The sequence below is a fragment of the Melozone crissalis genome, unplaced genomic scaffold (assembly GCF_028551555.1).
Source record: "Melozone crissalis strain CALT ecotype California unplaced genomic scaffold, PUWL_Pcris_2 ptg000005l_1, whole genome shotgun sequence".
Classification (NCBI taxonomy): domain Eukaryota; kingdom Metazoa; phylum Chordata; class Aves; order Passeriformes; family Passerellidae; genus Melozone; species Melozone crissalis.
In genome coordinates this window covers 27,351,223-27,378,785 of record NW_026535783.1, presented here as the reverse complement: position 1 = coordinate 27,378,785, position 27,563 = coordinate 27,351,223, and the positions used below count along the sequence as shown (strand labels likewise).

Here is a 27,563-nt window from a genome sequence, read left to right as displayed (position 1 = left end):
TCTCATATATTAAAAATTGCTGTATCTTTGTCATTCTTGCATGAATCTAATTAGTTTATTCAGCCATCGCTCTAACTGATGCACCTCTGAACAAGATGATTACAGAGGGATGAACAGTGGAGTAGGAGCAAATGTTAATTTTTAAATTTTTTTATTACTTTTAATATATACTCGAATTATCTGTATCTATTTTTTGTTCTTATCTATAGAACTATGGCTTTTTCCAGCGGTTATTATAATAACATGTATATTTGTAAATGTGAAAAACTGCTTTTTATGATAATGTGATGATTCATCTTCATTTCATTACTTGTTCTAAAAGAAGCCCTGAAAATACATTTTACACATATGTTGTTCCAAACTTTTGGTTTTGGCAGATGGTGGATTTCTGTAGATCTGTCTTGGTTTGAAAAGACAGATGTCTACTAAGGAAGGCAGGAGCCTCTCTTGAAATGGAAAATGTAAACCCTCTCCCTCTGTATTATTACAATTTTGAAATTAATGACGTCTCAGGCAAAGATATGAGAGTAGGAATAACAGTTCTTTATTAGGAAAAATAGAAATAAAAAAAGGAGAAATACAAAAACCACTGACAGTGTCAGAATATGACCTGACACCCAATGGTTCAGGGTGTTGCTAGAAGTCTGATTGAATGGTGGCTGCAATCCTCCTGCAGTGACAGGGGTGGTTCTGTTGGAGCAGAGATCCTGTAGAAGGGTGCACTTTTCCTCTGACGGTCCAGTCGGGCCTGGTATACCTCTGGGAATCCAGTGGGAAGAGGCTGCCTGTTGTGTTCTCAGATTGTATTTCGGAAGGAATGCTTGGCTCCTCCCCCTGGGCGAAGCATCTCACAATGGGATGATGTGATTTTATCAGTCATGCAGTGAGACTCAATGCCCCATTAACAGAGGATATTTCCTGGAGAGAGGATTGGCTGTGGAAGAGATAAAGAAAATGCCCAATTAACAGACGATAACTGTCCCACTTCTGAAAGATGGCAATAGAATACACAACCCCAGCCGCATCTTGCATTTGCATATTGCAACCGAAGACAAGATCAAAATACTCTTTTCAAGAATTTGACAAAGATGATTTTAAGCAATTAATTGGTGGACATTTAATGTATTAATTTCAAGTATTATGAGTATTCACCTTGCAATTCAGTAAGGCAGCTCAAATACAGCTGTTATTAATGTTGTGAAAACATATTTTAGGGTTTAGTGGTGCAACTCAAAGCTAACTGAATTCTATTACTCCTGTGTCTGGGTTAAGTTTAATTTTTTTATTGTAGGCAGGTAAGGTTGCTGAAAGGCTGAGAACTTTTAAAAGGGCAATACCTGAGTTAATACAAACTATTGTTTGGTGGACTCAGTGTTAAAGACAAAAAGACACTGTTTGGTTCTGAAGCTATACTGAATTGACAGACGTGCGCGTCATCTTCTCTCCTTGGCTAAACCCTAGAGCAACGGTAAAGTAGGTGCAGGAGGGGAAGTGTCTATCCTTACCTGAACTTTGAAGAGTAGAAATTGAGACAAATGCAAGACTGCCATTTTGCAATGTCTGTTCAAAGTGTGTTTGCAGCTTGAACCTGTGAGAATTGTGATGTGCTACACCTCAGTAAAAGGAAGTTACAGGTGCAGTGTCTGAAGCAATACATCACAATGGGTTTTCTTGAGTTACCTTGTAATGATGGTAATGATGGTAAATATATCAGTGACTGAGTTGCTCTGGGTGTATATGACTTAAATTTTGAGCTTTTCTTTTTTGTCAGATTGGAAATGGCAATATAAGAGCTGAAACTTAACACAGAAACAAGCAACAAACCCAAACCTCTCATGTTATGTTAGTTCAATTTTTCATGCTCACTTCATATAAGTTATACATGCTACTTTTTGCTTAACTTCAGGAAGTTTTCATTCAATTGTTAGTAAGCTGTTTCTATGCTTTTTCTACTGATAGTGCCTGCTTGCTGGATAGAGTGCAGTCATTCTCTTGTGTTGTCAGAAAAATTACTGTTGAGCATCTGCATCTTGTTTTGTGCTGAGTCAGACAATCCCTATATAAACCGTTTGTGCTGTCAGGTGGTTGCAGTCCTATTACTAAAAACTAGCAGAAAAAGGACATTGAGTGTTCTGGTCTAACAGGCCACTCCAAGCTCTGAGCATCTGGCTCTTATATATTCTGATGCTGGTGACAGCCTCTTGAGACAGCGTTTTCTGGTAATATTTTCATCTTTGCAGTCAGTATTTTCTAATGGAAATAAAAGGCGTTTGTCAGAACACTTCTAATCCTCCTTCTTCTCTTGTTAGATACCAAAATAACATACTCCTACCCAGCTTCTATTAATGAAAGTTGGAGTTGCAGTTGTATACTCCATTATCAGCTTGTGATCACAGTGATAGTTTGGTTTGTGCTTTCCTACCCTTCTCATTGGTAGAACAGTTCAAACCAGAAAAATCAGCTCCTGAAAAATCTCTACTAAGGCAGTATTTCTCTTGTGTATAAAGACTTTAATCTGTGTCCTGTGTATTTAAAGCAGTGTGGAGGAAATCTTCCCTCCACCTGTTCTCTTTGGCTGGGATTCACTGGCTCTCAAATCTTCCTTGCTTGTGGGAAACTCCAACCTTCTTAATTCTTGTTTATTTCCTTATTTATTCTATCTGCCATAAGATCAATCAATGAGGCTATTAGGAGACCTGTGAGAAATTCTTGTAGGTCTTTGAAGATATGTAAAAGGTTTCAGACTTAAAAGTGCTGAAGGAAGGCACCCTGTGGTGCTGTTGAGGATGCAACTGTGGCAAGAATTTTTGAGCTGAGAGAGTCCTGCCATGTGGAAAGGAGAGGCTTGCAAAAAGGCAAGAGCCATCACTTTCCTTCCAGTTTTTATTTTCTTTGTAGGAATGAAAGTTTCCCTCTGCAACAACACTCATAGCTAATTTCCAAGGGTGGAAATGGTGCAAATGCATTCATTAGTATAGGAGTGAAAGAGGACCCCCACTGGAGCAGGTGAATGCCTGAAGGAGGCTGTGACCCTGGAAGGTCCACACTGAAGCAGATTCTGTGCCCCATGTAGTCCTGGAGCAGGTTTGCTGGCAGAACTTGTGACCCTGTTGGGGATTCATGCTGGAGCATGAACATCTTGAAGGACTGACTGTACCTTGTGGAATAGACTGGATGCACACCAGAGCAGTCCTTTAAGAACTGCAGTCCTTGAGAAGCAGAGTCCCACAATGTGGAGTCCCACATTGTACAAGTTCATGGAGGACTGCCTCCCATGGGAGGGACCATCCTAGAGTCGGGGTGTGAGGACTGTGAGGAGTCCTCCCCAATGGAGAAGGAGCAGTAGAGTTGTGTGATGATTTGATCACAGCTCTCATTTCTCTGCACTGCTGGGGGGATGGAGGTAGAGAAAATTTTAAGTGAAGTCCATAAAGAAAGCAAGGGTGGGAGGAAGGTGTTTCAAGATTTGGGTTTATTTCTCATTAACCTACTTTAATTTGGTAGCAAATTAATTTCCCCTGTTTAAGTCTGTTTTGCCCAACAGTAACTGGTGAATAATTATTTGCCTGTCCTTATCTTGACCCACAAGCCTGTCATTGTGTTTCCTCTCCCCTGTGCAGCTTTGGTGGGCACCTCTTGTCCAGCCAGGGGCAACTCACCACAGTAATTTTTCAAAATACAGTAGGACTGGAAGTATTTTGTTACGATCTTAGCACGTTTTGGTTTGGGATTTGGATGAGAGAGAGGAATGTGACTTTTATAGCCAGTAAAGAAAAATAGATTTGAGATCCTGGATTTAGAATCACTTTCTTAAGGATTTGTTTGGCAAATGTCATAAATCTTTATGATCCCTCAATAACTGAGAAAACACAGCTCTTTAGACTTATAGGGAGCAGAATTTGAATATATATAGCTGAACTGCAGACGTCTGCTACATTCTGAACCATCACAGAGCAAAGTATTTTCTATCATTGTCTTACCACAATACTAATAATAACCTGACAGAATTGTATGTTTTGCCACCTGTTTTTTCCTTAATCTAAGCAGAAATTCAAAATGTGCTATCAGCAGTCAGTAATGGCTTTGAGATGGAAGAATTAAGATTGAGAGGTGTATTGGTTCACTGAGGCCACTCTAGGTTTTTAAGCTAGAACAGGCTGAAGTTCTTTGGATCTGCTGATTGTCTGTGTCATCTTGCTCAAATCTCATGTCTCTTCTTTCCCTCCATTTTGGTTGTAACATCTTCTTAGTAGTTGCTGTTGTCATTGTAAAGGCGCCAATCAATTTGAGTTCACAGCAATTTCAATTTGGCTAATCAGATTTAATAATATACCTGTTAATACCATCTCTGCAGTTACCTTATCTCTTCTTACTAAGCTAAAATCAACTTTTTATAACCTGTAGAAATCATGTTATTAAGGAAAGAGAGATGATGATGAATGTTTTCTAAAATATATACATAATATAATTTAGTAGTCTTGCTTTTTCAAAAAATGCCAAAAAAAGGTCCTGTAGCAAAGACAAATAATAATTAAACACATGAGCTGAATCTTTCTGCTTCACACTGATTCCCACATGTAGTCTTTGGTTTTCTCAAGTTACGCAAATACATGGAGACAGATTTCCAGGAAGTCCTTGAACAACTGCAGAAGAGTTAAAACCCTACCATAAGAAATGAGTATGATAAAGTCCTTTTTGTCCTATACATCTCGTTCATCATGGTCTTTGACAGAAATGGCAACTGTTGCTTTTTTCATATACACCTGTTCAGTCAAATGTGCAGTGTTTTTGCTGTGGGTTAGTTTTATTACCATGATGGTTAGATGTACCCCATGTGAACAGCACAAGAAATTCTGTCCCCCTTGTGAATTTGTCCTGGCCAAAAGTTTGGGTAATATTTCAAAGTATGATGTCCATGTTCAGAAGTTGAAGAACCCAGCAGAGACAATTACAGGTACAGTGTGCAGGATGCAGTCCTTGAGAGATGGCTGTTATACGCCAGAGGAGCAAACCCTGATTTACTTGTCAGTGCTGAGCCTTTCTTTACAGGTAATTAAAAGCAAAGCTGGGAGGGATTGTTGATTTATAGAATAGCACAAGTCTACTTACAGCATTTTAATGAGTACACATTTTATTTTCATGCATCATTTGTCAATGCACTGTATCCTCCATACATGCTCTCATCCTCATGAAGAAGAATACAGGCAACTCACTTGATCCTCTGGCAAAAACTGTTCTACTTTATCATTCCTGCTGTGTTCCCTGCACCTTTTCTTGTTCTAATGCAGTATTTTTTTGAGTTGAGGGGACTTGTTTCAAATGCACTGTTTAAGATGTAGATCAATTGAGGGTTTTTACAGTGACATAATTATATTTTTTCTGCTTATTAGTCTGTAACAGATGCCAGCCTTACAAATACGTCTCTTCCTCTACCCCAGAGGTGCAGACTGCTCTTGAAAAATTGGCAATATATTTTCCCCATTGAGTGATAATTGCTTTGATTTTGGATCTACCTTCTGCTATATGCTCTCTCCTTTTCTGATTTAGACAATGGGAATCCCCCATGAATTTGTCTCCAGTAGACATTAATAAAATTATTCCAGAGAGTTTCACTTCAAATCCTCTGCAATTATGGAACCCTTTGGAAAGGTTCTTTTACAGCCTGGTTAGCAGATGGCTCTGTAAGCTCTCTTCATGGACTTTGTGTTCCTGCTGTCTGGATAAAGGTTTAAATTAGTTTAGCTATTTTCATTTTATTTTTTTACCCAGCCTGTCTGACTTTATTTTACCCACTTCAATTGCCAGAGATTTTGAGCCTTTTGTTTTCTTTGTCAAAAAAGATTCAGTTTGTTGAATTACGCTTTCTGTCATGGTCAGAATGGGAGCTTCAGAATACCTTTATCAGGGAGACCCTCCCATTGAGATATGAAGTGTAGAAAGGCCCTGCTTACCTTCGAAACTCCTTCTGAGAAAGAAGTTCAGGTGTGGCTGGATCCACCCTCAGCCCCAGATTTTGTTGTTTTCCAGTAAGCCCAAAGTGCTGGCAATCCAGTTCTGCTTTTGAGAATGTGATAGCAGGCCAATGCTTTCCTAGCTAATAAAGTATGTTTGATTGCAAAGGCAATCTCACCTTGACCATCTTTGAGGATGGAGGAGTCTGACCAGCCTTTTTTAAAACACTTGGCTTGCAGAAGCCCATGTGGAAGCCACTGCTCTTACTAATGCCAGGTGTTTTACATGAGCTTGACCTGAGCTGGTTAGCTACATAAACATAGGACAAGTAAAAGATCCACTTTCCAGTGCAGGTGGGACAGAAGTTCAATATAGTCCTGATGCCTAACTAAAATCTTGTCTTGGCTTTCCATTAGGAGAGTAATGCAAATGAAAAATAAGAATGGCTTTTGCAAAAGCTGTGACAAGGAAATTGAAATGAAATTGCCTTAGCCCTGTCTGAGGTGAAAGCCAGAGCAAAGAGTGGCAAGGAGGGTATGTTTTTAGAAAGGAGAAAACATTTATCTGGTCACTTACTTACTTGTCTGGTGTCACTTGTCTGGTGTCACAGGAGAGTCACATTGAATCAGGTCTCACAAAGCAGATGTGAGGGCGGGCCTGTGTTCAGTCCTTCTGAGAGGGATGAGCTGAATGAGATGAATGCCTGTCCTCATCTAGAATCAGAAGTGTTCAGCACCTCAGAAAGCCAAACACAGTCTACCTGCAAAAAACAGGTTTATAGGGAACGGGGGAAGGATGAAGTGGATTGCATTTTGAGAAGGATTACCCTTGGCTTCTGTCCTGTCTCCTCTCCCCTTCCCTTCCTGTGGGTGCCTTGAGTTTGTCAACAGAAAATTCCTTGTATCTCTAAAGTACTCATGAGACCTCTTACATCCTCTCTGGAGATGTAGTTTGCCTTTTGTGTTGATGATCTTTATAAGCTATTGAGTTACAGAATGAACAACAACAGCAGGGGCAGACCTGAGAAAGGAAAGCAGATAGTAACCTATTGCCCAAAATCTAAATTTTAATGGATTTTTTTGCTTGCATCTGCTGCTGTTACTCCTTGGTGCAATATTCAGGAAATAGATAGTTGTTTAATCTTCAACAGGAAAGGTTGAAGGGTTGTTTAATCTTCAACAGGAAAGGTTGCTTCTCTCTGCAGCATAAAATTTTGTTGTTTTTCTTAATCTGAAGGAGCTCATCCTTCCTGCAGGGTAAAATAATAAAGTCTGCAGCCAAACTGATGGTTTAGCAGTGTCTACATCTGCTGCACCTCAGATGCTTCTCATTTATCCTGTGACTGCAGGATGACAGCCTGTTAAAATGATGAGTTAGATGAGTTTAAAGGAGAGAATTTCAAATGAAAAAATGTGTCTGAGTAGAGAGGACATGGCTTCAGAATAAATTAATCTTCTGTTTGTACACAACAATTGCAAATCATCATTTTTAATAGGTATTCTTCCTCCTGTTTGTTCTGTACACAGCCCAAAATATGTCTTGATTCTCAAAGTGTATTCAGCCTGCTTACATACTAGACTTTGTTGAGACCTCTACTGAAATGCCTTCTTAGTTGCCCTTCTACAAAGCAATGGAAATTACAAGAAAAATAAGCAGTGGAAAAATAGACTGACTTAAAATAGAGCTTCATAACTTTGTTGCTAGTTATATTAGCTTATATGCCCTAGCTATTTTCAAAATGTTTTTCGAATGTAATTCTTTTCTAGTGTGGTCTTAAAACTACCAGGTTATGCATAGACCAGGGAAAATGTTTGGGGTTTTTTTCTGTAAACAAATGCCAAGTCTGTCATATTATCTTCCTTTATTTTTGACATATACTTCAGTATATATAGTGACTAAATTAGAGGAGTCACATCTTGTAAGTAGAGTGACCATAAGGGAAGGCTGGAAAGCTCATGTGATGGTACGCAGGCCTGAGAGAGATTATGTTTGGTATCTTGATCTCTGCAGAGCCGATCTGATGTCTGACCTCCAGTGGCTGCACAAAGGGGTGTTTTATTTGCTTTATTCTCTATAAGTGGTATCTGAACACTTGTAAACACACTGGTGTCTCATTCTACTAGGCACTGATAGGCCTGCTAGAGTATCCTTGACCAGATAGTCTCCTCAGTCTGAGTATCACAATGCTCAATATCACAATGCAGAGTTCAAAGCTCTATTATTTTTTTCAACCTAGCAGCAACAATTTATTTTTAATGCATTGTATCTCAGCTTCACTGTTTATTTGTTCATGTTTCATATGGCTTTAGAACATCTTTAAATCCTTATTGATGCTTGTTTGATTTTGCAGTGAACGTAGCAAACTATGGAGGTTTCCAGAAGCTTGGAAAGCTGTTAGCAAATCACTATCTTACAGAAATTCCTTAAGAATACTTAGTAATGCATCTGCTTTAAAAGAAGTGGCCATTACCTACATGATCACACATTGGAGCACAGCCAGAGCAGCAGTTATGGTGGCTTTTCATCGCTGTTCCTTGATTGTCTGGTCCTGTGACAATAGCAGTGGTGGGTTGGCTCCTTGATACATAGGCCCTTAAAATGTCTAGCATTGTGATGAAGGATCCCTAATGTAGGAGTTTAAAATTACCTTGGCAATGGATTTTGCCCCTTTAACCAATTTTTCAAGCCTAGAAAAGTTTCAGAGTATTAGGGTTTGGGTCTGTCTGTCTTGTGTTATTAACTATACATTTCCATTGCAAATAAGCACTGTCCTGGTTCCAGCCAGGATAGGGTTAATTTTTACATCAGCCAGAAGAGGACATGACTAGGAGTCCCAGATTATTCTATACCACCTCACATCTTCGATGGGGATGGGAGAAGGAGCCTTTCCAGGTCACATATCCTGGGAGCGGCCAGCTGTTGTTGGGAGTTCTCAGTGTGGTGACCCCTCATGTGTGAACCATTTGCCTGTCTTGTACACACTTTTGTTAATATCCTATCCATTGTTTTGCTTGCAGTTAAATCAGTTACATGAATAATTTGTTTAAAACATAAGCCACTTTACTGAAGTCAGAACTGCAGTAAAATTGCTGTATGCTAGATTTTACTAGTGTTTAATACTGATTAAGGCCACATTTTCTAACAATGCCGGACACCAAGACAACTGATTGAAGCAGAGGGCAGTTCTGCCTCTTCAGCAATCTGAAAAGATGATTTAGAACCTTTGCCTCACTGCAATCAGTCTTAATTTACATCACCTAGACAATTAAAAAAAAGAAAGCTTTCAAAGTAGCTTAGGTAAAATATGAGTATGTCTCTTTTTGCTCAATTACTTGTGGGAAAACTGTATTTTTGACATATATGGAAAGACCACAGTAGGAAAAGGAAGTGAATGCAGTTAAGTTCACAGCTGTATTTCACTGAAAAGAAAACCACTGGCATGAACTAAATTACTGCCTGGTTTTGTGGCTACAGCCTCTACTAGGAGTAGAGGAGAGTAAAATTCAGACCTACCTTGTAAGGGCTGAAACCTATGTCCATACTTACCTCTCCACAGGCTTTCCCTATTTTGCTTTCAGTAATGGTACTCAGAAAAAGGCAACACATCAAGGCTTTCTGCTGTATTTCAGCCATTCATCCCACCAAGAGATGCCTATGGAAGCTCAAAACAAAAAACACCCCAAAACAAAATACATCCCTAAACTCAAAGTTTAAGAAGTAGAACTTTATTCACACATTTGAAACAAGACAATAGCCTTCCTGAAAAAAGCTGTCATATTTCATGATTCTAATCAGACCTGTAAGATGTCCCTCCTATGACAGTACATTGTTTTCCATGCCAGTGCCACCAGTGGCCATTGCAACACACATTGCCGCCATAGTTCTCTCCTAAGAGGATTCCATAATGAATTGTTCTGGAGCTGCCATTCTGACACAAAGTTGAAGGAATGCAAAACATATTGAGAGATATATGAAATCTATCACATGGGGTCAAAAGAGTTAAATCTATCATATAGTAAGAAGACTTGAAATTGCCTCAGGGAAGTAAAAAGTATTTTGTTGCTGCAGTACTTTGAAATACATTTACTACAAGTCTTTAAGAAAGAGCTCATTTCAATGCACATTCAATTACTAGTCTGAAGTTATTTATTTGTTAACAGGGACAGCTCAGTGTTACGAAAATGTTATGACTAATTGTCTTGATAAAATTCAGTTCTTCACCATCAACCACCAATGCATAAGTGATACACACCTCTCAGTGGAAAAGATTTGTACCTGGCTTTAAAAAAGAAGCAAAAATTAGTATAAAAGAGCTTTGTTGTTTTAAACACACATAAGAACTACTAAATTACACAGGAATTACATGTGGTCAGAGAAAATCAGGAAACAATTCCCCAGGAGAATATACTTTTGTTTTATAAGGAAGTGAACAATACACTGGAGAATTCTGGACAAAGCATTTCAAATAAAAGCATAGGTACTGAAGTACTGAGAACAGAACTGCTCAACATTACCAAACTTAGTTTGTCCTGAAAACAAATTTAGCTACAACCTTCCCATCTGTGTAAGGAAACACAGATGAAAAAACTGCATTTCACTTACAACCTTTTGTTCCATGAACAGCCCACTATGAACCACTAATAATTCAAATAAGCTGCACTGTTAATCGTGATGCTGTAGTTAAAACTCTTATCAGAGCAATGAATACTTTCCTTCATTCTAGCTACAAAAATACAATTCCACAGCTGCAAAGAAGGGATTACTACTGGCAGAAGTAGTCTTTTCAGAGAGCCATAAGAATGGATGGAAGTCCCAAAGCCAAGAGGTTTCTGAAGGGAGTTCAAAACTTGACTCTATCTTCATTTACCACAAAGCTGCAATACTTACAATCCTTCAGAACAATGGTGGGTATGTGGTTACTTTCTATGTGTTTCTCTCTCCAGCGCTGCTTCCATTCGGCTTTGTTTTAATCCCTATAGGATACAATTTAGTAAAATCTTGGTTTGGCCAACATGCAAATAAAAGCTTTAGTTGCAGAACAAAAACATTTCTGGACAATCTTTTTCAGTCCTGAAAAAATCACAGTTTTAAACTTTCTTTGGAAATCAAAATGGGCAGTTTAGAAACAGTTTTGAAAGCCCAACTACATGTCCTCTTTACAATCAGAGGCTATACAAAATAATTTCAAACATGTTCAACTGAAAGTAAATTAAAGCAATCCACGGTTATATGTAACCTGAAGCACCAAATCTTCCTTTTCCAACTTCCTCAGTACAAACAGTAGTTAATCACATAATTTTCTTTCTTCCTAAGTGCACAGATGAAAATATGAGTCAATAATACAAGTCACAGATTTTCACAACTATGTTGACAGTTTCTACTGGACCTCCACAATGACATGAGACAATTACTGATGAACAATCTCTGCAAAAGTGACAAATCTGATCGTGTGATACTACCACTCATACTGAAAGAAAATACATAGAAGACTACTAAAAAATAATCGTATTTACTCCATCTGTCTACAAAGACAGAATTGTTTTTTTTATAAATGGCTGTAAAACAGTGGCTATAAAAGTATGTGACAGGACTCCCCCAGTCAAACAAAGTACAAAAACATCAACAAATGTATATATATACATATATATATATACATATATATATATAGGCTGGCTCACATGAATTCTACTCAACTCAGTACTTACACAATACAAAACACCCTTAAATGTAGCAACTGTAAATCAGAATAAGAGACCTAAAAAGCAGACCTCCCTGTATGGCTTCTTGCTGCAAACAGAAGCACCAATAGCAGTGCAAAATTACCAAGACACTTCAAACCACAGCAGCACATACCAGGTAATATCCAGTGTGGTAACCACTCATGTACCAGGCTATCAACATGCTCCCCAATGCTTCGTCATCCTCAGCAGATTCTGGCCTCATGGGTAGTGGAGGAGGAGGAATCAACTAAGGAATCACAAAGGAAATGTCTGTGTTTCAATAGGGTGTTTCCCAGGTTAGAGAGCACCTAATTCTATAAGATTAAAACATAAAACTGAAAAATAGGAACATATCCTCAATATGAATAAGAGTCAGAGATTATGTTTCCTGAACACATGTAATTTCCAAAGCCTAGGAAAAACAAAACTCCTGTAGCTCCACAGGAGTACTGTAAACAAAAAGTGTTACTAGGGAAAAATACTATCTTCTTCAGTGAAATGCTGTTAACTTAAAGTGTAGTTTCTTCAAATAATCTACCCCTTGGTATTCTGACCAACAGCTTCACTGTCACAGAAATGAGTGCAAATCAGACCTCCTATGTTAGATTATCATAATATTTGGAACTAAATGTGTTAACAAATATATGAAAAATACAGGCAAACAGAACAAATATGTTCTAAAACTAAAGGTAGTGAGCACATTCAGTTAGAAAACCTGAGATCACCAATGCTCATCTTCCCCATCCTTCTGTCACTTACTGGTGGTCCTGGTGGGAAGGGTGGGGGCCAGCATGATAAAAATGAGGGAGGTGCCTTGAATTTTGATCCAGACTACATGGTAAAAAAAAAAAAAAGTAGAAGAGTATAAATTAAAAGGGAATTTGGGGTATTAGCATTTTACTTAAGAGAAGTATGTGAAACAATTCACGTACCTTGAACAACAGATAACACATTGCAGCAATTTAATGAAAATACAGACATGTATATAATAGTGAAAATAGCTATTTCTGAGGCACATTCCACAACTTGAGAAGTGCAGCTTAAGATTACTCATGTCACTGAGGTAAACACAGCTGAAGCAGGGCTCTGTTTAGAAGCATTTTTAAAAGTATTTTCAAAAGGCTTTCCTAAGTGGAAGTCAACACTTAGGTCACACTCTCAACAGGAAGAAACAGATCAAATATTCACACAGGAAAACAGATAATTTCTCCGCTCCTGTGCAGAGGGGGCAAAAACTGACTAAATTCCATTGTGCTAGTGAATGTCCTGACATGTGGGCATCACCTTTACTGCCTTAAATGTCCTGTGAAGTGAAGCATACCAATTGGCTAGAAAATGCAAAATCTTAAAACATCAACAGCACTGACATTAATCACACCACCAGAATCCAGGGAACAATATCCCTTTTCTAAGTTAAAAGGCAATTGGAAGGCAAATGTTAGAAGGTTCTTGTCACAGCAGGACTGCAGAAGGACTATATCGAGGCCAGATAGTTACAAAATGGCAGACCAAGAGATACTGACATGCATATCTGTACATCCATTCTCAAAATGCTGCTAAGTGAATTCTAGACAATGATAAATATCATATTGTCTCAGGATTCACAGTAATACCATACTTAGCAATGGTACATAAATTATTTCAATTAAGGGTGAGCTTACTCTTCCTAGGCCTGGGGCTGGTGGTGGTGGTGTGGGAAATCTCAAGTTTTGAGGGGAAAATCTTGCTTTTGTGCAGTTGCTTTTGTTACGAGGTGACTGGGAAGATTTTTCACTTTCATCTGTTGAATATGGAGTCTCATTTTCATTCTAGAAGACAAAGACATTTTTATGACATGCACTAAACAGGAGTTTACAAAAGCAATTTTAGTGCAAAAAAGCTTGGAAAGTCTCATTCACATCCCTCCCTCTCCAGCCCTCCCAGTCCTACACAGGAGTAACTTTATCTGCTCATCATTTTAGCTATGTTGTCTTTCACCGGTGAATTTCTTGTTGTCCACTCCCTTTCTTCCATGCTGAGTTCAAGAAGTAAAGGGATGCTTTCATTCCCTCCATCAGCTTGTGTCCGTTTACAACAGAACTGTGCATCACTTCTCACTCTGAACACCAGCAGCACCACCGGACATATTAAAAGAAGTTGATTCTCCCCCTTCCCAACTCCTTACAGAAGAATGAAAAAGTCCCTCACCTCCCCAGAATGCCCCATCCCATTTACTGTTTCATCGCTGGTTGGAGGAAGCAAATCAGATAAGTTCTGCTCCTCCTGATTTCCATATCCTGTGTAGGTGACAACACATGTGCCTCTCTTCTGGTTGATGGAGGCAATAGTTGCTAGATACAAATTGCCATCCTCGGACCAAACAGCACTGCAGCTGTCACCAACTTTCCACTGCAAAAGAAGCAAGAGAAGCATGTAAATACCTATGTGGCTGGGCAGAACGTACCTTTTCCTAAGCTACTTTCTGTCCAGAGAGATGGATCCCACCTACAGTGTTTCCTTTGCATTTACTAAAATTCCCCTATGTAACCTAAAGTTTATTATGTCATCACCCCACACCACCATCCCAAAATGTTACTCTCAAGGTGATGAAGCAGCCACTTCTGCGTATGGAAGTACAACATGCAGCACAAGCAACACTGGTATTTGTGATGAGACGACACAAATGAGACGACCTGTTTCAAAGCTGCTGTATTGCTCTTGTTCCTATTTCTGTTCTTTTTATGGTTTTTTCTCTTTATCACCACGCGCTGCTCCTGCGTGTCTGAAGGCTCCGAGCACTCCCCATTTTTTAAGGCATTCTTAAGGAAGAGAAAGGAGAAAACCAATAAATACCAATCCAGCGGCCTCATCCCCAGCATCCAGCCCCGGCCGCGCCGACCCCTTACCTTGAAAGAGGCCACCGCCTTGTCGTACGCCTTGATGAGGGCCGTGTCGTCCCAGATGTCCGAGTCGTCGCTCTGGGGAGGCCACACACGGTTTAGAGCCATGGCGAGGCCCCGCTCCCGGCCCCACTCCCGGCCCGCCCCGCCGCTCCCACCTGCCCGGTGCCGCGCCGGAACAGCACCGCGTCCGCCATGGCCGCGCGCACGCCGCCGCGCACGCGCCGAGCGCCGCGCCCGCCCCGCCACCGGAAGGGGCGCGGCCGAGCCCGGGCCGCCGCGATCCGCCGGGATCCTCCGCCCTCCGCGTGCTTCCCTGGGCCTGCTCTGCCGGGAAACTTGCCCCGGCGAGCTGCGCGGCGGGAGCCGGGAGCGAGCCAACGACAGGTGAGCGAAGGAATTGGTGCAGCACTCAGTGCTGGGCTCCTCAGTACAGGAAAGACAAGGAGCTACGGAAAAGGGTCCAGCAAGGGGTCCCAAAGATGATTTGGGGTCTGGAGCATCTCTGTTATGGTCAGAGACTGTAGGAGTCGAGCCTGTTCAGTCCAGACAAAAGACTGAGAGGGCATCTCATCAAAACACACAAATATCTCGAAGGTAGGTGCCCAGAGGATGGTGTCAGATTCTTTTCGGTGGTGCTCTGCGACAGGACGAGCAGTAAAGGCCATAAAGTGAAACACAAGTTCCACCTCAATAGACAGAATTTCTTTACATTGAGGGTGGCAGAGCACTGGAACAGGCTGCCCAGGAAGTCATGGAGCCTCCTTCTCTGGAGACATTCAAACCTCACCTGGGCACATTCCTGTGGCATGTGCTCCAGCTGACCCTGCCTTGGGAGGGGGTTTGGACTGGATGATCTCCACAGGTCACTTCCACCCCTAACAATTTTGTGAATTTGCTTAACTTCTCAACTACTGCAGGTGTTACATTGCCAGCACCAGCTACATGTTCCTTCCAGCTCTCCTCAAGCTGTGCCAGGGGCCTGTTACCGATGAATGAATGCACTTAGATGGAACACAGTTTAAAAAGCAGAGGCTTCAAAATCTTTCTCTGGAGACCGGATCAGTTGCTGAGGAACATTCAGTGCAGGCAGCTGGTGAGAGCAAGGCTAGAGGCCAGCCCACTGCACAACAAAAGGCACGGGGACTTGTGGCACCAGCCGGGGAACTGAGACACAGCAGGAGCCACACCCAGACCTAGACTGGGAGGGTATAAAAGCCCAGAGGTTCCTTTGTTTAGGGTCCCTCCCAGAGGCACCAAGTGGAGCTGTGACTTTGTTAGTTATTGCATCATTATATTGAAGATCAGAATGTCTGAGACTGCCACAGGAAACATGGGGTTGTGCTGATAAGGAATCCCAGGTTTAATCCCAGGTGTGAGGGGTGTAGCTGTGAAGGGGCTTCATTCCCAGCTCAGGTGGTCTCAATGTGACTGACTGCCAGAGTGGCTCCTGGATGGTCGCCAAGGAATTTTCGCCAACAGTTTTCGCCTGGTCAGTACACAATATACTCAAGCATCCCTGTGAAGCAAGGGCTGAATTTTTCCACACTAACTTACAGTCCTAAGGCAGGTTGAAGCAGTAATTTCGAATCCTTTTACTGGTGTGACAACTTCAAGATCTGCTTCCATTGGAACTCATTAGCATCAAGCCTGCAGGTTATTTAAGTTAGTATCAGGACTCGATTGAGTCACTTTTGTACACCAACAAGTCTGCAAGTCAAGAGGCATTTTTCCTACAGGGCAGATTTAAACTACATGTAAGGGTGCTTATAATATGCATTTCTTATAAACTTCATTTATACTTCATATTACACTTACGTTGTTATACTGCATTTCTCCACAAGATGATCCGTTCCTTACGTTCTTGGTAACTTCTTGGAAATCAACTGATTATGAAGCATAACCATTTCAGACTAGACAGTATTACATGCAACATTTTATTGTAAAAATATTTTGAGATTTACAGTTCAGACCTCTGCAAGGTTAATTTTACAAGTATGTTCCATTCTAAGTGTAGCTGTACTTTCAAGAATTCAGGCAACCAAATCTGGTCTAACTGTAGATTTAGAAATTCTGTTACTGGAACCATTAAGTAAAACAAACAAATGCAGCAAAAGCTAGAATAAAGCTATTGCTTAGTACTTTCATTCACAGACATGCAGAAGAGTGTAGTCAGTTTTGAAAGAGCACTGTAGACATCTAGGCCTATAGTAACCAGAAAATACTCTAACTAATGATAATTGAACAACTCTGCACAATAAATGTTTAATCATTTAATGGCTGGACACTTTTATGAATGATCATCTAGGTCCTTCTGCTTCATCGGTGCACTCTATCTTCTCCATAGTGGCAGCTCATTTTGCTCCTGCCTGCAGAGACTTCCTTTCATTAGCTGCTTTTTGCTTTTGCTGCATAATTTCAGAGTCCCTGTGAAGAAAAAACAGCTGCATATCAGATACTGGCTCACAGTTTTTCTAAGCAGAGCTCCCTCCCTTTAGTAACTCCCACCTGAAAAAGGAAAAAATAATTTCTCAGTAAGCCACAAGCAGAGTGTTTTATTACCCTGTTTTTTTCAGTGCATGCGTTACTCCATGAGGCAGACAATTCACTGGATTAGTACACCTCAAATAATTCTTTTGGTTTTAGAATCAAACATCTTGAAGAAAGCATTACACAATCTTTTCCTGTTTGCAGTAGGCAAAAATCTGGTCACAAAAATTAAAAAGCATTACAGAGCATAATAAAAATACATCTTTTTAACAGCAGAGACAGCAAAATTTAATCATCAGTTTATGCTCTGGCAAGTGATTGGCCAATGAATAAAACACAGTATTTAAATGTTATGTTAGCTAAGACACTGGATTCTTTCTGACCCATCTGCCTCTCTTTTTCAGCCTAAACATTTACTAAACTTTACTAGATCTTACCTCTGTTTCCTCTGAGAAGCAGACAAGCTATCTTCTTTCCTTTTGCCTTTGTGGATCTCCTGAGTTTTCTTCAGGTTCTTTTGGCGAGCAAGTTCACGCTGGTTCCCACCTGCAAGATAATAAACAGTTAAACAAGTACTACCACTTGTTTTTTCCTCACACAGTGTACCTGTGTAAAAGTCTGTTATAAAGGCAGTACTGTTTGGCACAATGTGTAGAGCTGGTATGGTCATACCTGCTATCTCAGTGTACAACAGGAGAAATTAAAGGCTCATAGTTGTTACTTTTTTAATTCTATACGTCATGTTCAAGAGATTACCAAAATTCTAATATTCCTTACAGAAACAAAATATAGTTTGCCACAAAAGGCTGAAGGAAAACCATCACACCAATAGGCTGGGCAAAATCATGTCAGTAACTCATCCAAAGACAAGCCATCCACTCTTCAAACACATTCCAGCATTCGACATAGCTTACAAATTAATTTTAGACAGAAATAACAGCACTGAAATTGACAGCACTCAAAGACTATTCAAGAGATGACCTCAAAAGGTTTTTTAAATTTGAAATAAAGTGCAGAATGTAAGCCTGGGCCTTAGCAACTGGGTGGCATTATTTCAACAAACGTGAGAAGAGTAACATTACTTCTGTATGTATATAAAGACACAAACACCCATCACTGCCAGTAGAGAGGACACTTCAGGGAAAAGACAGCTTTCCCCATGACTACCAACAAGATACGAATGCAATCTCTTTGATCACACAAAGTTCCTGAGGGCACAATATCAAAATTATCTGTCTGAATACTCAGGGTCTTCCAGGCAATGGCCAAAGACTGAAAGATCTTCTGCATTAGCTGGCAATCTCTCCTCAGTATTCTCTTCCTTAGTTCTATTTTGCTCCAACCTGCCAGACCTGGTTCACTGGCTTGGTACTTCTTGCTCTACTTCTTTTGGACTGACAGTGTTCCAGATATGCTATGCATAATCATTTGTCCTGTTGAACTAACACGATCTTTTATACTCAAAAATGACAATTCCACCTCTCCATAATTTCTGTTGTCTCCCTTTTCAGTCTCTCTCCATTATTAAGACTGTCTATGCCATCTTTCAGTCTCAAAGCCAGATATCTCAATCTTGAGGTGCCTGTAATTTCTGGTCTACAAAAGCATCTTAGGACTAGGTCACTTTTAAACAACAACCTGCTGGTATGATCCACCACTTTGTACCCACACCATTTCTGAGCACACAAAGGTACCTGCCATGTCAACAAGTAGGCAAGATCAACCCTGCAGAAGCAGGGGTTTGTGCATTCTTCACAACAGCCGATGGGCTGCCTGGTAAGAGATGCCAGAAGCTCAAGTGAAAACAGCCCTGTATGACTGCCGCTTCCCAAGAACCACTCTTGTCTTGGAAGATAACTTTTGTCTGTGACAGGACATAAGTACTACCTTTTGGAAAAGCTAAGAGAACTCTACTCATCATCCTCACTAGCATCCTGTCCCCAAAGTCCATCTAGAAAAAGGGCAGCTGTTTGTTCAGAGACTGAAGCAAACCAGCTGTCTCTGGCAGTACTAGTGTTGATTAGAACTTGATGACTCATGAGCAGATGACACATTCCAGGCCATAAATGGTTCCTGAGTTTTCTGGTACTCAGGAGGCCAGAACGTTATATGAAGGACTGAGCAGCAATGAAAGAGCTCTTCTACTGTGCTTAAAAAAAACCGAAACAAAACAAAAAAAACCCACCAAAAACCAGAAGTCTCTTCTTTTATCATGAAGAAAACACAGAGGAAGGAAAAACGATCTGCTAAAGCCAGAATTACCCTCCACCCCAAACCTCAGGCACTTCCTTATGAGCAGTTACTCTCCACCCTTAAATTCCGGTTCTTCCTTGTTTTCCAAGCAGACTCTGCAGACACGGGCTCTGCAGAGTTTTTCCATAGACACGGTAAGGTTTTAAAATTAGGAACAGAACTCAACTGTATCACTGAAAAGCAGCTGGCACAACAAAGCAGAGAAGATAGAAAAGCTGAGCAATACAGAATGCACACAAAGCATAGAATACCAAACAACTCTCTGGAGTAAAACTTACTTCTACCATCAGTGCTTCCACATAAACATTGCCAAGGACTATTTGGTCCCATTACATCCTCTAGGATGCTGAATAAGTGTCCCTACCATCAAGGGAATCACTGGTGTTTTCTTCATTCTGTAATATCAACCTAAATCTTCCATGAAATTGTTCCAACAGAAGACAATTCAGCTTCCTGAAATTCAAGCATGAACTACCACAAAAAGAGCAGTACACTCCTGCTCATACACCTTTATACATTCCTCCTCAAGCAACACCATCCTGGCCTGCTTATGCAAGACATACACCTCATTTCGACTTGTCTTTGCTCTTTCAACTCCAGGAGAAGAAAAACGCCAACAAAAATCCTAAATGCGCTTCTTTATTATGTTCTGTGCACAAACTGTTTACATTCCAGGTCTTCAGCCGCACTTCAGCAGCTGTGTGCTCTCAGAACTGTATTTTCCAGATGAATGTAAAAGCACAGCCTCAAAACTGTGTTTTTTCGAGTGAATGTGAAAGCACGAGCTCAATTAAACACAAGGAGTTTCTGTACTGCCCGACATAGCAGGCAGAAGGCACAGGAGCCCTCCCAGCAGTCGGGAGCCGGAGCATCCTGGGTCCGGTTCACAGTTCTCCGCCATTTTAGAGCGGGTGTACGAACACTGCTGCTCGCCAGCACTGAACACAGTGACGATTTACAGAGTGCTCCTGCCCTTTCAACAACAGCCTCAAAAACCTCAGCTTAAACAGCAGAGTATCCAATGTTTAGCATATATAATAGACTGATATAAAAGTCCTTTATTTTCAGTCTTGGTGGCAGCCGGGACTGAAATGAAGGGTGGCTGTTGTTTCAGTCCATCATCACCTTAATTCCTGCCCCCGGTCCCGCCACCACTGATACGCCAGAAGGCGGAGGAGGATGTTTTCGCCTCCAGCTTCGGACGGCGGCAGAACGTGGGTAAAAGCCTACTCCCCATGCACTCACTATAGGCGAGATTTCGCTGGTGGGACGCCAAGTCCGCAAAGAGCCGGACGCGACCTCACACAGCGGCCGACTCTCAGACCCCGGCCCAGGCATCTCCCCCAGCCAGACTGCCCTCGGCGTCGCGCTCATGCCTGGAGCCGACCAGGAGATCGGCCCAAGTCCCACCGCCCACTTCACGACCCGACAGGCCCCAAGCAGCCCCCAGTACTCACGGGTCATGGCGAGATGATCAGGCCGCGAAGCACTACTACGGCTCGCACCGCTACCGCTAACCACTTGCCTACAACTACCAGCCGCCGCTGCCACCGCCGGAACCGTCTGAGGTGCCGCCTGCTGCCGTTGCCCCTTATGGCACCTCGCTGATCGCTGACGTCACGGCGCCGCGCGGACTTGGCCCAATCAACGCGCGCCGCTGCCTCCCACTCCGTGGGCGGGAGCCCTGCGAGATTGGTGCCGTGCGTCCCCCTGGGCTCGGGGGTGAGGGTTTGGTGTAGTAGCCTGGGCTCGGGGGTGAGGGTTTGGTGTAGTAGCCTGGGCTCGGAGACAAAGCGAGCGCCTGGAGAGTTGCTGAGAGCCGGCTGAGGAGCTGCCGGGGCCTTACAGGCGGCTACGGCGCCGTTATTGGTTGCCCCGTAGAGGTTCCGCCTCCTGCCGCTCCTCTCCTGGTCGGCGCACGCTGATGACGTCGCGGGGCGCGCCGCCGGGGCGGCACGCCGTGAGCCGGCCGGGCTCGCGGCATCAGCGGGCGCACGCCGCCGCGCGCTGCTGACGCCGCCGAGTTCGCGCCTGTCCCGGGAGCGCCTGGCGCGCGCCTCTCCCGGCGCCGCCGCCGCCATGTTCCGGCGGGCCCGTCTCACCGTGCGACCCAATGTGCGGCCCCCGGGCAGGGCCGCCGCCGCCGGCGCTGGCGGGGTGGACCCGGAGCCGCCGGAACCCCCAGGTTCGGACACCCCGGCGGCGGACGGAGCAGGGACCGCGGCGGAATCGGCGGACGCGCGGCGGGCAGAGAGGTGAGTCCCGCCGAACTTCCCCTGGCGCTGTGTCGGGCCGCCGGGGACACTGGGCCGCGGATCCCCGGGAGCGGGACGGGGCTGTGCGGGGCAGGAACCCGGCGGATCCCGGGAGGTTGCAGTGGCTCTGCGTAGCGCTGCGTGCCGTGGCCCGTCACCGTCTGGTTGTCAGTGCTGTGAAAGGGCGCTGGCTCGTCCTGCAGACCTCGTGGAAAACGTGTGCGGTCGGTGCCCGGTGACTCCGTGTCCAGGGTTGTCAGACAAGGACTTGGGGGTGTTCGCAGCGAAGATGAACCCGCGTTTCTTCACTGCCCTTGTGCAGCAGGTCCTGGAATAACATTACAATTGGCTGCCCCGGGAGGTGTTGGAGTGGTGACTTCCTTGGAGGTGGTTAAGGAAAGATTGGACGTAGCATTTAGTGCTGTGGTCTGGTTGACAAGGTGGTGTTGGGTCATAGGTTGGACTCGACGATCTCGAGGTGTTTTCCAGCCCAGTTGCTCCTATGATTCTGTAAGTGAAGACTGCAAAGGAGGGGCCCAGTGTGGTCCGACACTCATTATTTCTGACTCCACGGCAGCCAGTAGCTCTGGTTTGTTGTGTGCTGAAAAAATTATTTGTGCTCTGTAACCAGATGATTTTGATTTTGTATTCCTACAGCATTTGCTGTTTTATGTTCATTTCTTTATGCACTGGCAAGGGAGGACTTTCTCCTTTTTGTGGGCTTTATTGTCTATTTTTTAAGTTCTTAAAGGGCTTTTTATTGTGATGGAAGCACATGGTAAAGTTGGCCTTAGTACTGGCCCTCCCTGAGGACCTCCCTGTTGTAAGTTAAGCCTGGCTGGTTGCTAAACCCCACCCAGTTTCTTGCTTGCTTCCCCACACCCCTGCCCTTCCCAGCCTTGTGAGATGGACAGAAAATGAAAACGGCAAAAGTGTGAGAAAAGATGTGTCAAGATAAAGACAGTTCAGTAGATCCTGTGCACATAAGTAAAGCAGAATTGGGGATTCATTCAGCACTACCTGCAGGTGCTTTATTGTCTCCAGGAAGAAAGGGATCAATCACTCATAACAGGTACTTGGGAAGACAAACGCCATAACTCCAAATATCCTTTCTTTCTTCTTCCCCTGGGTTTTATTGAGGAGCACAATGTCACATGGTGTGGGGTAGCCCTTCCATCTTCTGAGATCAGCTGTCCTGGCTGCGTCCCCTCCCAGCTTCTTGCTGATCCCCAGTGGTCAGCCACGGTGAACTGTGAGCAACAACCCTGTTGCTGCACAATCATTGCTCAGCATTAGCTGAAAAGAGGGTGTGCTGTCAGTGCTCTTGTGTCACAATTCTGAAACAGCACCATGTGAGCTACTGTGAAGGAAGTTAACTCTGTCCCCACCAAAGGCAGTACAGATCACTGTTTCAGGACATCCTCAGTCTGATAATTGTTCTTCAGAGCAACATTCACACTTCTTTTGTACAGCTGGGTTTGAGTCTTTCATAAATACCTTTATTCTTTCAGTTGAAGCTTGCCCCTTATGACAGCATGATGAAACAGTGTTAGTGTCTTCTGTTTCAGTGGCTGGAAATTCAGGTATCAGACTAGTTGGCGTGGCATATCTTTAGGAAACCCATACTGCCTTTTATTCAACTTGTGTCTTACATCTTTACTTGTTTCACATTGTGCTTCAGGATGTAATTTTTATGTTACAGCAATCACCTTACTGGATCCTTGGCTATCTGTTGGGTTTTTTTTTTTTTTTAATGAAGAAATTTTTACCATTTTTCGCTTAGAGGCTATTGTTAGTGTTTCAGGAGATTTGTAAAAGACTTTTGTGTTTGTAATTTAACAGGTGCATCAGTGTAATATAATTTTAAGTTTCAAAACTAGATACTGGTGTGACTCTGAAAAGCACTCCAGTCTGTTCTTATGGCCTAAAAACAGGCCTTTGCCATATAGCCTTCTGACAGGGTAGCCCACCTAGCTGACCAGGAAGCCAGTTCATGAAAACTTCTTGGACCTCAGTAGAGCTTTCCATACTGGCTCTCACACTATCCTTCCTTCTGGACAAAACATCTAGCACACACCTGGATGAACATATCATGTGATGGATGGGTGAGCAACTGGCTCATGGGTTGGGTTACAGTGAATGGGGCGACATCAGACTGGTGACCTGTCACTGGTTGGGTTGCACAGGGCTCCATCTCAGCCCTGAGCTCCTCAACAGCTTCACAAATGACCTGGACACAGATTTCAAAGGTATATTAAGTGAGTTTGCCCATGATACAAAATGCACATGATACCTGTTGACTCTCTTGAGGACAGGGAGGCCCTGCAGAGAGACCTCAGCAAATTGGAGGGCTGGGCAAACACCAGGCATATGAAGTTCAAAAAGGGAAAGTGCCAGATTCTGCACCTGGGGTGGGGCAGCTCTGAGTGTATGGACAGATCGGGGAACAAGAGACTGGAGGAAAATGACCTGAGGGTCCTGGTCAGTGGCAAGTTGAACTCGAGTCAGCAGTGCCCTGGCAGGCAGGAGAGTCACCCGTGTGCTGGGGTGCAGCAGGCACAGCATCACAGCCAGGCGAGGGAGGGGACTGTCCTGCTCTGCTCTGGGGCAGCCTCACCTCAAGTGCTGGGGGCTGTTCAGGGTGCCACGGTATAAGAAAGACATTGAGCTGTTAGAGGGCATCCAAGGGGGGGGCAACAAAGATGGTGAGGCCTTGAGGGGAAGCTGGATGAGGAGTGGTGAGGTCACTTGTTCTGTTCAGCCTGGAGGAGACTGAGGGGAGACCTCATTGCAATCTACAGCTTCTTCATGAGGGAAAGTGGAGGGGCAGACACTTAACTCTTCATTCACAGGTGCTCAAGTCTGTGTCTGTAGCATCAGTCACTTTACATAGTTTTGTTTTCTATATACTGAATAAGTTTTGTTAAATATCAGGGAAATTAAAATTCTGTAAGAGAATTCTAATTTTTTGATATACTTTCTGTTAGATTTTATTTAACTGTTCAGAAATCCAGTGCTGCACTCCAGTTAAAAACTCCACGTAACATAGATGGTGTGGAGAAGGTGAATGAAGAATTACTTTCCAATGTCTTTGCTGTACAAAGAACAGTGGATGTTGAGTGGAACTTGCAAGATCTCATTCAAAACACCTAAATAGGCACCATGTAAGAAGCCCTCTAAACTCTTTGCCCAAGGATTTTCTGTACTAAAAATGTGTATGAACTCACAGTGTGGGACAAATTGATTCAACCATTTAACAGAGACTGCTAAATGCAAACAGATAATCTGCAGCATATACCTGAATCATCGAAAGTAGCTGGAGAGAATTTTGAAAAGTTTGACTGTGTGTTTATACTTTTTTATATTTCTTGGAAAACATTTACTTCTGACCACCATTTTTAAAATGTGTAAGTGAACCATGGTTGTCCTTACTTACAGAACCAAGGCATAGTTCCAACATAAAATTAAAAAAACTCTCTTTATGACTCAGTTGTAATTATACTGCAGTCTTACTATGAGCAACAGCCATGAAGCTGAACACTGGTGGAGTCAGCAGATTTGGGATGATCATAATGGTTGGCAGTTTTACTTGCACTTTGAAAATCATTTCTATATAAGTGATAGAAAAAGTACTTACATACCAAGTTTTCCAGGGTAGCTAAGAGCTATTAATGTGTTAAGTGTGAGCAGCAGTTTGACTGCTGAAGATTTTGTGGAAGTCACAGGTTACGTATCATCTACTTGCAAATGTGTGAGAGGAATGTTCACTTTTGTTGTAATAAAAGTCATCAAACCACTGTTACATACAGCTTTGTTTCTAATATATCACCTATGTTATGTAAATATTTTTTTATGTAATTTTTAGAAAGCTTTATGGTACTGATATTTTCAGCTGAAAGGAGAGAGCCTTCCAGAAAAAGAGGTGGGGTGTGAGAATGTGTTACTATTGCAAGCTTGTACATCAGTGATTAGTATTAGAAAATAATGTCAGCTCCTAGAGCTGATTATTTGATGAGGAAGTACCAGCTACATGTTGGTCCTAGCATGGCTTCTTGTGTATAGCTGCTTTCCTGTAGCCTAATGTTTATACTGGTTGCCCCATAAACACATCTTGAAAGTAAGAGCAACAAATCTATCACTGTAAAGAACTTCAGAATACTTTCTTAAATTTTCCAGTGATGACAAGGTGGACAATACAAGTGGCACTGCGGAAGCTAGTAACCCTGCAGAGATGCTTACACAGAGAAGAAAACGTATCTCCACCATGCCAAATCTTGTCAAACCCAGAGCTGGACCGTCATCTACTCAGCGTTCTGCAACAAAACCACAGAGGCGAACATCACAAGCTTCTGATGGCAGTGCTTCACTTCAGAAGGATGCCTCCCCATCAGAAAAGAGTAATGTTGAAAGCTCTGTAAAGTCCCCTATGCTTCCTGAGAAGAAAACACCTGTGCCACAAGTGCCACAGTTTTCACCGCTAAAAAAGTCTGCAAACAAAGAGCAAACTGTTGGTGTAGCTGCTCAGAAAAATGATGATAGCTTGCAGAAGAATGTACCCTCTCCTCTCAAGGAGAGACCAACACAGGAAAGATCAAGAGCACAGGAGGAAAAGCTACCTGTGAAACCTTCTCCTGAGAAAGTCAGACGAACATGTTCTGACCGCGAAAGGATCCTCAAAGCTCGGAAATTAAGAGAAATGCTTAAAGAAGAGCTGAAGAAAGAGCGGATGGTAAGGCCTGTGTTGAGCAGTGCTTATCTGTGGAGGGCAGGACGTTTGATTCACCCTGCATGCATTATCTCTTTGCAGTAGTGTTTTCTCATGATTGTCAGCTGCTCACTGCTAGTTGTCTGTCACACCTCATAACTCTCTGTGTATTTATTCTGTTTATAAGCAGTAACAGCGCTTTGTTCTCTAATAATACAGATTTTACAAAGAATTGCCTAAGTTTTTCTTTGATTAGACCACAAGTCTTTTTGGCATGACACCTGTTTTTTTGTAGTCAACATCCCAATTTTGAGAGTTTCACAATACAGCAGGGGAAGTGTGCTGCAAGCAGGATGGATTTGGGATATTTTTTCAAACTGGTCATTGTCAGAGTTCTGTAATGTTGAATAACTTTTAACTTATTTGTGCCAGGTATTGAATGCTTCTGAAAGAATAAGTGGCTTAAGGGTCTGTAATGCCCTCGCTGAGAAAGGGACACTTTTAAGATAATCTTGTTTTGGTTCTTGGGAGTGGTGTGTGTGTGTGTGTGTGAACAACAAAATTCCATGAATGGGGTACTTCAAAAATAAACAAAAATAATAATAATTTGTGAACTATAAAATATTTTCAGGGTGAATCTAAGTGCTTTTTGGGTTTTTTTGTTTCATTTTGATTTGTGTGGAAGAAGTTGAAACACAGGCCCCCAGTAATTGAAGGACGTTCTCCACCAGATCGTTCTAAAATGACCATGAGAGACTTAATATACTATCTGCCAGAAAACAATCCTATGAAGTAAGTATGACTTTTTGTCTCTCTCCTTAGGTTAAGTTACTTTTCAACCTCTATAATACTTAAATATGGAGTATTGGCACAGATACAGAGTTGTTGCAGTGGTAACAAAGGCTTCTAGACTAGCTTCTAGTTTTCACATCTGCTTAATTCTAGTGCAGAAGTGAGAATGGAGCTTAGTATACTTGTTGAAACACACAAACATGTATCTGTCCCCAGTGTTCATTTATCTCTGCAGAAATACAGACTAGTAGAATTTTTTTTTTCCAACTCCCTGCTGTGAAATTTTTAGTTGTGGCTCTTAGAGATAATTGCCCACCAGACCCAGTGGAATTAGGAAGCTAAGTATTTCTCCTCCTAGGTGCTGAAGTGCAAAATGCACTGCAAGACCCTAGTGGTGTTTACCGTGGATGAATGTAGTTGCTGCTGCTTCACTGATATGTTTCACTAATGCAGCTGGCTGTACAGACTGCCACAAATGGAGCAAAGCAGGGCCTTTTTCCTGCAACTGCCAAAAGCA

At 42.5% G+C, this 27,563-nt stretch overlaps 3 protein-coding genes across 5 annotated transcripts in view; 1 reads left to right on the top strand and 2 right to left on the bottom strand.

The window, feature by feature from the left end:
• Positions 1 to 9,661: 9,661 nt before the first annotated feature.
• Positions 9,662 to 14,782, bottom strand: SMN1 (survival of motor neuron 1, telomeric). 3 transcript variants are annotated; one of them, XM_054288958.1, is made up of 9 exons: positions 14,710 to 14,782; positions 14,558 to 14,629; positions 14,345 to 14,470; positions 13,860 to 14,060; positions 13,334 to 13,480; positions 12,432 to 12,503; positions 11,806 to 11,919; positions 10,840 to 10,925; positions 9,662 to 10,231 (listed from the first exon to the last, which is right to left on the bottom strand). In XM_054288958.1, exons 1-8 carry the CDS (start codon positions 14,746 to 14,748, stop codon positions 10,869 to 10,871), a joined length of 828 nt encoding a protein of 275 aa, XP_054144933.1. In that variant the 5' UTR covers positions 14,749 to 14,782; the 3' UTR covers positions 9,662 to 10,231; positions 10,840 to 10,868. The 3 variants fall into 3 exon arrangements, with proteins under 3 accessions (XP_054144933.1, XP_054144925.1, XP_054144941.1); XM_054288950.1 differs by having other exon boundaries at positions 9,662 to 10,925; XM_054288966.1 differs by having other exon boundaries at positions 9,662 to 10,925; positions 13,887 to 14,060.
• Positions 14,783 to 16,474: 1,692 nt separating this feature from the next.
• On the bottom strand, positions 16,475 to 20,956 carry SERF1A (small EDRK-rich factor 1A). Its single transcript, XM_054288979.1, has 3 exons — positions 20,752 to 20,956; positions 17,479 to 17,587; positions 16,475 to 16,978 (listed from the first exon to the last, which is right to left on the bottom strand). Exons 1-3 carry the CDS (start codon positions 20,756 to 20,758, stop codon positions 16,906 to 16,908), a joined length of 189 nt encoding a protein of 62 aa, XP_054144954.1. The 5' UTR covers positions 20,759 to 20,956; the 3' UTR covers positions 16,475 to 16,905.
• Positions 20,957 to 21,373: 417 nt separating this feature from the next.
• BDP1 (B double prime 1, subunit of RNA polymerase III transcription initiation factor IIIB) overlaps positions 21,374 to 27,563 on the top strand; it is a 52,587-nt gene continuing 46,397 nt past the window's right edge. Inside the window, exons 1-3 of the mRNA XM_054288925.1 lie at positions 21,374 to 21,549; positions 25,726 to 26,278; positions 26,940 to 27,046. Coding sequence (XP_054144900.1) covers positions 21,374 to 21,549; positions 25,726 to 26,278; positions 26,940 to 27,046 — 836 coding nt within the window. The remainder of the gene's footprint in view (positions 21,550 to 25,725; positions 26,279 to 26,939; positions 27,047 to 27,563) is intronic.

Coding starts and splice junctions, on each gene's coding strand:
- SERF1A (XM_054288979.1), bottom strand. Junction 16,979..17,478: donor GCTTCTCAGAGGAAACAGAG/GTAAGATCTAGT, acceptor TTTTCTTCACAG/GGACTCTGAAATTATGCAGC.
- SMN1 (XM_054288950.1), bottom strand. CDS start 14,748: ATGGCGGACGCGGTGCTGTTCCGGCGCGGCACCGGGCAG. Junction 14,471..14,557: donor AGGCGGTGGCCTCTTTCAAG/GTAAGGGGTCGG, acceptor CTCTTCCTTAAG/AATGCCTTAAAAAATGGGGA. Junction 13,481..13,859: donor GGATGGGGCATTCTGGGGAG/GTGAGGGACTTT, acceptor TTTGTCTTCTAG/AATGAAAATGAGACTCCATA.